The sequence below is a fragment of the Cyclopterus lumpus genome, chromosome 10 (assembly GCF_009769545.1).
Source record: "Cyclopterus lumpus isolate fCycLum1 chromosome 10, fCycLum1.pri, whole genome shotgun sequence".
NCBI lineage: Eukaryota > Metazoa > Chordata > Actinopteri > Perciformes > Cyclopteridae > Cyclopterus > Cyclopterus lumpus.
In genome coordinates this window covers 24,295,961-24,306,393 of record NC_046975.1, presented here as the reverse complement: position 1 = coordinate 24,306,393, position 10,433 = coordinate 24,295,961, and the positions used below count along the sequence as shown (strand labels likewise).

The following is a 10,433-nucleotide window of genomic DNA, read 5'->3' as shown; positions in this document are numbered from 1 at the left end:
CCTGAGGACACAGAGCTGTGATGTCACACGGAGTCACATGACGGGTAATCAATAACCACTGAGATCATTGACAATGTGTTTGAAAGATGTTACAACTCAAGAGAGAATATTGGTTTACAGATAAGATTTTTTTTTTTATTTTGTATTCTTTAAATATTTTTTTTTTCTCCCCCAATAATCAAAGAGAACCGATAAGAGTTTTCAGTATTGATGAAATCCTGACGATAGTCTTCTTTGTTGTTTTAAGGAATAAACACCAACAAATACAGGTAAACAACGCTGTGATGTGTGAACCAATAACGCGCTGGTCTGAGGTCAGCACTCACAGCTCTAAACAACAGGTGTGATGTGTGAACCAATAACCCGCTGGTCTGAGGTCAGCACTCACAGCTCTAAACAACAGGTGTGATGTGTGAACCAATAACGCGCTGGTCTGAGGTCAGCACTCACAGCTCTAAACAACAGGTGTGATGTGTGAACCAATAACCTGCTGGTCTGAGGTCAGCACTCACAGCTCTAAACAACAGGTGTGATGTGTGAACCAATAACCCGCTGGTCTGAGGTCAGCACTCACAGCTCTAAACAACAGGTGTGATGTGTGAACCAATAACCCGCTGGTCTGAGGTCAGCACTCACAGCTCTAAACAACAGGTGTGATGTGTGAACCAATAACCCGCTGGTCTGAGGTCAGCACTCACAGCTTTGAAGGGGCAGCGGCAGGGCAGCCCGTAGGTGTGCAGCGGCTCAGGGCAGTCCTGACCCGGGGGGATCAGCTGGGTCAGGAGGTCACAGACGTCCTTGTAGTGGCAGCTGCCGACCTCCTCCACACAGGGGACCTTCACCCAGAACCCGGCCACCTCCTTCTCCAGGGTCACGTTCACCTGGGGGGGGGGGGGGGGGGGGGGGGGGGGGGGGTTCATGTCTAGAAGATCTTCATCACAAACAATGAGACAAACAGAGAGAGAGTACCCCATGTAGTCCATGTCCTCCATGTACCCCATGTACTACAGTACCCCATGTACTACAGTACCCCATGTACTACAGTACCCCATGTCCTCCATGTACCCCATGTACTACAGTACCCCATGTAGTCCAGTACCCCATGTCCTCCATGTACCCCATGTACTACAGTACCCCATGTAGTCCAGTACCCCATGTCCTCCATGTACCCCATGTACTACAGTACCCCATGTAGTCCATGTACCCCATGTACTACAGTACCCCATGTACTACAGTACCCCATGTACCCCATGTACTACAGTACCCCATGTACTACAGTACCCCATGTAGTCCATGTACCCCATGTACTACAGTACCCCATGTACTACAGTACCCCATGTACTACAGTACCCCATGTCCTCCATGTACCCCATGTACTACAGTACCCCATGTAGTCCAGTACCCCATGTCCTCCATGTACCCCATGTACTACAGTACCCCATGTAGTCCAGTACCCCATGTCCTCCATGTACCCCATGTACTACAGTACCCCATGTAGTCCATGTACCCCATGTACTACAGTACCCCATGTACTACAGTACCCCATGTACCCCATGTACTACAGTACCCCATGTACTACAGTACCCCATGTAGTCCATGTACCCCATGTACTACAGTCCTCCATGTCCTCCAGTCCTCCATGTACCCCATGTCCTCCAGTCCTCCATGTACCCCATGTACCCCATGTACTACAGTACCCCATGTCCTCCATGTACTTGTCCTCCATGTACTACAGTACCCCATGTAGTCCAGTACCCCATGTCCTCCATGTACCCCATGTACTACAGTACCCCATGTAGTCCATGTACCCCATGTCCTCCATGTACCCCATGTAGTCCAGTACCCCATGTCCTCCATGTACCCCATGTAGTCCATGTACCCCATGTCCTCCATGTACCCCATGTACTACAGTACCCCATGTCCTCCATGTACTTGTCCTCCATGTACTACAGTACCCCATGTAGTCCAGTACCCCATGTCCTCCATGTACCCCATGTACTACAGTACCCCATGTAGTCCATGTACCCCATGTCCTCCATGTACCCCATGTAGTCCAGTACCCCATGTCCTCCATGTACTACAGTACCCCATGTACCCCATGTCCTCCATGTACCCCATGTACTACAGTACCCCATGTCCTCCATGTACTTGTCCTCCATGTACTACAGTACCCCATGTACTACAGTACCCCATGTACTACAGTACCCCATGTAGTCCAGTACCCCATGTCCTCCATGTACCCCATGTACTACAGTACCCCATGTACTACAGTACCCCATGTACTACAGTACCCCATGTAGTCCATGTACCCCATGTCCTCCATGTACCCCATGTACTACAGTACCCCATGTAGTCCATGTACCCCATGTCCTCCATGTACCCCATGTACTACAGTACCCCATGTAGTCCATGTACCCCATGTCCTCCATGTACCCCATGTACTACAGTACCCCATGTAGGCCATGTACCCCATGTACTACAGTACCCCATGTACTACAGTACCCCATGTACCCCATGTCCTCCATGTACTTGTCCTCCATGTACTACAGTACCCCATGTAGTCCATGTACCCCATGTACTACAGTACCCCATGTAGTCCATGTACCCCATGTCCTCCATGTACCCCATGTACTACAGTACCCCATGTAGTCCATGTACCCCATGTCCTCCATGTACCCCATGTACTACAGTACCCCATGTAGGCCATGTACCCCATGTACTACAGTACCCCATGTACTACAGTACCCCATGTACCCCATGTCCTCCATGTACTTGTCCTCCATGTACTACAGTACCCCATGTAGTCCATGTACCCCATGTACTACAGTACCCCATGTACCCCATGTCCTCCATGTACTTGTCCTCCATGTACTACAGTACCCCATGTAGTCCATGTACCCCATGTACTACAGTACCCCATGTAGTCCATGTACCCCATGTACTACAGTACCCCATGTAGGCCATGTACCCCATGTACTACAGTACCCCATGTAGTCCAGTACCCCATGTACCCCATGTCCTCCATGTACTACAGTACCCCATGTAGTCCATGTACCCCATGTCCTCCATGTACCCCATGTCCTCCATGTACTTGTCCTCCATGTACTACAGTACCCCATGTACTACAGTATCCCATGTAGTCCAGTACCCCATGTCCTCCATGTACCCCATGTAGTCCATGTACCCCATGTACTACAGTACCCCATGTACTACAGTACCCCATGTAGTCCATGTACCCCATGTACTACAGTACCCCATGTAGTCCATGTACCCCATGTACTACAGTACCCCATGTACTACAGTACCCCATGTAGTCCAGTACCCCATGTCCTCCATGTACCCCATGTACTACAGTACCCCATGTAGTCCAGTACCCCATGTCCTCCATGTACCCCATGTACTACAGTACCCCATGTAGTCCAGTACCCCATGTCCTCCATGTACCCCATGTACTACAGTACCCCATGTAGTCCATGTACCCCATGTACTACAGTACCCCATGTACCCCATGTCCTCCATGTACTTGTCCTCCATGTACTACAGTACCCCATGTAGTCCATGTACCCCATGTACTACAGTACCCCATGTACCCCATGTCCTCCATGTACTTGTCCTCCATGTACTACAGTACCCCATGTAGTCCATGTACCCCATGTACTACAGTACCCCATGTACCCCATGTCCTCCATGTACTTGTCCTCCATGTACTACAGTACCCCATGTAGTCCATGTACCCCATGTACTACAGTACCCCATGTACTACAGTACCCCATGTACTACAGTACCCCATGTACTACAGTACCCCATGTCCTCCAGTCCTCCATGTACCCCATGTCCTCCATGTACCCCATGTACTACAGTACCCCATGTAGTCCATGTACCCCATGTCCTCCATGTACCCCATGTAGTCCAGTACCCCATGTCCTCCATGTACTACAGTACCCCATGTCCTCCATGTACTTGTCCTCCATGTACTACAGTACCCCATGTACTACAGTACCCCATGTACTACAGTACCCCATGTAGTCCAGTACCCCATGTCCTCCATGTACCCCATGTACTACAGTACCCCATGTAGTCCATGTACCCCATGTACTACAGTACCCCATGTACTACAGTACCCCATGTAGTCCATGTACCCCATGTCCTCCATGTACCCCATGTACTACAGTACCCCATGTAGTCCATGTACCCCATGTCCTCCATGTACCCCATGTACTACAGTACCCCATGTAGTCCATGTACCCCATGTCCTCCATGTACCCCATGTACTACAGTACCCCATGTAGGCCATGTACCCCATGTACTACAGTACCCCATGTACTACAGTACCCCATGTACCCCATGTCCTCCATGTACTTGTCCTCCATGTACTACAGTACCCCATGTAGTCCATGTACCCCATGTACTACAGTACCCCATGTAGTCCATGTACCCCATGTCCTCCATGTACCCCATGTACTACAGTACCCCATGTAGTCCATGTACCCCATGTCCTCCATGTACCCCATGTACTACAGTACCCCATGTAGGCCATGTACCCCATGTACTACAGTACCCCATGTACTACAGTACCCCATGTACCCCATGTCCTCCATGTACTTGTCCTCCATGTACTACAGTACCCCATGTAGTCCATGTACCCCATGTACTACAGTACCCCATGTAGTCCATGTACCCCATGTACTACAGTACCCCATGTAGGCCATGTACCCCATGTACTACAGTACCCCATGTAGTCCAGTACCCCATGTACCCCATGTCCTCCATGTACTACAGTACCCCATGTAGTCCATGTACCCCATGTCCTCCATGTACCCCATGTACTACAGTACCCCATGTAGTCCAGTACCCCATGTACCCCATGTCCTCCATGTACTACAGTACCCCATGTAGTCCATGTACCCCATGTCCTCCATGTACCCCATGTCCTCCATGTACTTGTCCTCCATGTACCCCATGTACTACAGTATCCCATGTAGTCCAGTACCCCATGTCCTCCATGTACCCCATGTAGTCCATGTACCCCATGTACTACAGTACCCCATGTACTACAGTACCCCATGTAGTCCATGTACCCCATGTACTACAGTACCCCATGTAGTCCATGTACCCCATGTACTACAGTACCCCATGTACTACAGTACCCCATGTAGTCCAGTACCCCATGTCCTCCATGTACCCCATGTACTACAGTACCCCATGTAGTCCAGTACCCCATGTCCTCCATGTACCCCATGTACTACAGTACCCCATGTAGTCCAGTACCCCATGTCCTCCATGTACCCCATGTACTACAGTACCCCATGTAGTCCATGTACCCCATGTACTACAGTACCCCATGTACCCCATGTCCTCCATGTACTTGTCCTCCATGTACTACAGTACCCCATGTAGTCCATGTACCCCATGTACTACAGTACCCCATGTACTACAGTACCCCATGTACTACAGTACCCCATGTACTACAGTACCCCATGTCCTCCAGTCCTCCATGTACCCCATGTCCTCCATGTACCCCATGTACTACAGTACCCCATGTAGTCCATGTCCTCCATGTACTACAGTACCCCATGTAGTCCATGTACCCCATGTACTACAGTACCCCATGTCCTCCATGTACCCCATGTACTACAGTACCCCATGTAGTCCATGTCCTCCATGTACTACAGTACTCCATGTACTACAGTACCCAATGTCCTCCATGTCCTCCATGTACTACAGTACCCCATGTAGTCCATGTACTACAGTACTCCATGTACTACAGTACCCCATGTACTACAGTACCCCATGTACTACAGTACCCCATGTAGTCCAGTACCCCATGTAGTCCAGTACCCCATGTAGTCCAGTACTCACAGCCAGCGGAGCAGCCAGCTCCACAGACGTGGTCCCAGAGGCCGAGGCCTGCAGGTCTCCGGGGATGGAGATGGGGTCCGGAGACACAGTCAGAGTCTTCAGGACAGCCGGGGCTTCTGGAGCGCCACAGTTCTTCCACTCAAAGCCCAGAATCTGTCCACAAGTACACAGAGTACACAGAGTACACAGAGTACAACGTCAACAAGGTACTTTAGACCTCGAGTGGGTTTTTGTACCTTTCAGACTGCACGTCTTTACTTTAAGAGGACAGCGATGTTTATGTTTTAATGTCGTGAGACGGAAAGATGGACAGAGAGGTCTGCACCGATTATTATTAATATATATGATAGATATATATATACATATATTAGAATAATATTATAAATATTATTATATATTTGACCAAATAAACGTTGATATTGTTGATTGAAAAATCACCAATCTAGCAGTACTACACTACACACTACTAGCAGTATCAGTAGTAGTACTACAGTATCAATATCAGTCATGAGAAGTACTACAGTATCAGTAGTAGTACTACAGTATCAATATCAGTCATGAGAAGTACTACAGTATCAGTAGTAGTACAGTATCAGTATTAGGAGAAGTACTACAGTAAAAGTATTATAAGGAGTATTACAGTATTATGACTAGTACTACAGTAAAAGTATTATGAAGAGCACTACAGTACAAGTATTATAAGGAGTTTTACAGTATTATGAGAAGTATTACAGTAAAAGTATTATGAAGAGTACTACAATAGCAGTATTGTGAGGAGTGGTACAGTAGTGCAGTATCAGTAGTACTACTGTAGTACTACTGTAGACCCAGTCCGTCACGTGACTGACTGTAGTACTGCGGGACTCACCTGAGCCTTAGTGACGCTCCTCAGACCGGAAGTGCTGCTCGTTACCGGAGTTATAAAAACAACCAGACTGAGAGTTACAAATAAAACCCGATCCATCGTGAAGAGCGGACGGACTGCAACCGGGAGGAGCTGACGGTGACGGGCAGCCGGTAAAGTATCCGGTAACGGACTCCAACCGGGAGGAGCTGACGGTGACGGGCAGCCGGTAAAGTATCCGGTAACGGACTCCAACCGGGAGGAGCTGACGGTGACGGGCAGCCGGTAAAGTATCCGGTAACGGACTCAAACCGGGAGGAGCTGACGGTGCGGTCGGTTTTGTTCTTTGCCGTTACTTCCGTGTTTACGATGAACGCGACCCAGTCCGTCACGTGACTGACTGCGAGTCACGTGACATGAAGCTGATGAAGTAAAAAGGTTCAGATCGGCTTACTTTGCTTTTTCTTTCTATTTCTACTGAATATATACTTCTACTGAATATATACTTCTACTGAATATATACTTCTACTGGATGTATACTTCTACTGAATATATACTTCTACTGGATGTATACTTCTACTGAATATATACTTCTACTGGATGTATACTTCTACTGAATATATACTTCTACTGGATATATACTTCTACTGGTTGTATACTTCTACTGGATGTATACTTCTACTGTAAACTTCTACTGAATATATACTTCTACTGAATATATACTTCTACTGGATGTATACTTCTACTGAATATATACTTCTACTGGATGTATACTTCTACTGAATATATACTTCTACTGGATGTATACTTCTACTGAATATATACTTCTACTGGATATATACTTCTACTGGTTGTATACTTCTACTGGATGTATACTTCTACTGTAAACTTCTACTGAATATATACTTCTACTGAATATATACTTCTACTGGATGTATACTTCTACTGGATGTATACTTCTACTGGATATATACTTCTACTGAATATATACTTCTACTGGATATATACTTCTACTGGATATATACTTCTACTGGATGTATACTTCTACTGGATGTATACTTCTACTGGATGTATACTTCTACTGGATATATACTTCTACTGAATATATACTTCTACTGAATATATACTTCTACTGGATATATACTTCTACTGGATGTATACTTTTACTGGTTGTATACTTCTACTGGATGTATACTTCTACTGTAAACTTCTACTGGATGTATACTTCTACTGGATGTATACTTCTACTGTAAACTTCTACTGAATGTATACTTCTACTGAATATATACTTCTACTGAATATATACTTCTACTGGATGTATACTTCTACTGGATGTATACTTCTACTGGATATATACTTCTACTGAATATATACTTCTACTGAATATATACTTCTACTGGATATATACTTCTACTGGATATATACTTCTACTGGATGTATACTTTTACTGGTTGTATACTTCTACTGGATGTATACTTCTACTGAATATATACTTCTACTGGATATATACTTCTACTGGATGTATACTTTTACTGGTTGTATACTTCTACTGGATGTATACTTCTACTGGATGTATACTTCTACTGGATGTATACTTCTACTGAATATATACTTCTACTGAATATATACTTCTACTGGATGTATACTTTTACTGGTTGTATACTTCTACTGGATGTATACTTCTACTGTAAACTTCTACTGGATGTATACTTCTACTGGATGTATACTTCTACTGTAAACTTCTACTGGATGTATACTTCTACTGGTTGTATACTTCTACTGGTTGTATACTTCTACTGGTTGTATACTTCTACTGGATGTATACTTCTACTGGATGTATACTTCTACTGGATGTATACTTCTACTGGTTGTATACTTCTACTGGTTGTATACTTCTACTGGTTGTATACTTCTACTGGATGTATACTTCTACTGAATATATACTTCTACTGAATATATACTTCTACTGGTTGTATACTTCTACTGAATATATACTTCTACTGGATGTATACTTCTACTGAATATATACTTATACTGAATATATACTTCTACTGAATATATACTTCTACTGGATGTATACTTTTACTGGTTGTATACTTCTACTGGTTGTATACTTCTACTGAATATATATATACTTCTACTGGATGTATACTTCTACTGGATGTATACTTCTACTGAATATATACTTCTACTGAATATATACTTCTACTGAATATATACTTCTACTGGTTGTATACTTCTACTGAATATATACTTCTACTGGATGTATACTTCTACTGAATATATACTTCTACTGACTATATACTTCTACTGGATGTATACTTTTACTGGTTGTATACCTCTACTGGATGTATACTTCTACTGAATATATACTTCTACTGGATGTATACTTTTACTGGTTGTATACTTCTACTGGATGTATACTTCTACTGGATGTATACTTCTACTGGATGTATACTTCTACTGTATACTTTTACTGGTTGTATACTTCTACTGTATACTTCTACTGGATGTATACTTCTACTGGTTGTATACTTCTACTGGTTGTATACTTCTACTGGTTGTATACTTCTACTGTAAACTTCTACTGAATGTACACTTGTACACAATACTTCTACTGAATGTATACTTTTACTGTAAACTTCTACTGAATGTATACTTCTACCTGCATCACAAATATCTTCTAGTGTTTTTGAGTTTCTGTAACTATGAGCCTCTGATTATTTTCTAAAGGTGAGAAAAGAGAACCATTATTGAGTTTGTATATTTGTTATTCTATTGAATATGTATCCAACAACAATAATAATAGTAAGAATTATAAGACACAATAATAATATAAGTTTAGAATCTGTACTAGCATGTAATCACCTCTAGATGTCAGTGTAGAACAGTTATTCCCCCACATACGCACGCGCACACACACACAACACACACACACACGACACGGTAGAAATGTGTCCACAGAGCTCAGTGTCACCACGTGACCTTTGCAGCTGATCTGAGTTCTGTGGATGAAACCAAAGAGTTCATGAATCTCTTGAATTGTTATTAAACGTCATTTTGATGAAGTTATTCTGTTGTTAATCACTCTGAAGAATATACAAATATAAACGGAGCAAAACAAACCATTAAAAGAAAAGTAGGCGCATGGCAATAATTCATGAAGGCCGGTGATGAGTTGCATATTTTCCAAATTGAACATGAATACAACGCTTTGTTTCAGAATTTTCCAGCAGCACATGAACGCACCCCTCATTGAACGATACGGTGTGATTATTATTATCATCATTACTATAATATTATAATTATCTTACGGAGTACTGTAGTGTCTTATTATTGTCCTTATAATTGCATTGTTATTGTTATTACGTTGTTATTATTATTATTATTATTATTATATTAGAGCTCCGGGAGAGGAAGAGGAAGAGGAGGGAGGAGGGGTTCAGGGGAGCCAGATGATGCTGTCAGTGATATAGGAGGAGGAGGAGGAGGAGGAGGAGGAAGAGGAGGGAGGAGGGGTTCAGGGGAGCCAGATGATGCTGTCAGTGAGAGGAAGAGGAAGAGGAGGAAGAGGAGGAGGATCCTGTCCGCCGGCAGCAGCAGCAGCACCGAGCTCCTCTCCATCCATGAAGGGAAAGCATGCCGCTGGAAGTGAACTCCGCGTAGCCTCGTTTCATCCGCAGTGCTCGGCCCGGTCGGAAGGAGACAAAGGAGGGACTATTTGATCACA

At 44.4% G+C, this 10,433-nt stretch overlaps 1 protein-coding gene across 1 annotated transcript in view; it reads right to left on the bottom strand.

Moving 5' to 3' along the window:
- The window catches only part of gm2a (GM2 ganglioside activator), a 7,864-nt gene extending 758 nt beyond the window's left edge, over positions 1-7,106 (bottom strand). The window contains exons 1-4 of the mRNA XM_034544093.1: positions 6,728-7,106; positions 5,860-6,012; positions 699-881; position 1 (exon numbers count right to left, since the gene is read on the bottom strand). The exon at position 1 is cut by the window's left edge and continues 758 nt beyond it. Of these exons, the coding sequence (XP_034399984.1) occupies position 1; positions 699-881; positions 5,860-6,012; positions 6,728-6,823 (433 nt within the window). The 5' untranslated portion in view covers positions 6,824-7,106. The remainder of the gene's footprint in view (positions 2-698; positions 882-5,859; positions 6,013-6,727) is intronic.
- Between the last annotated feature and the right edge of the window lie 3,327 nt (positions 7,107-10,433).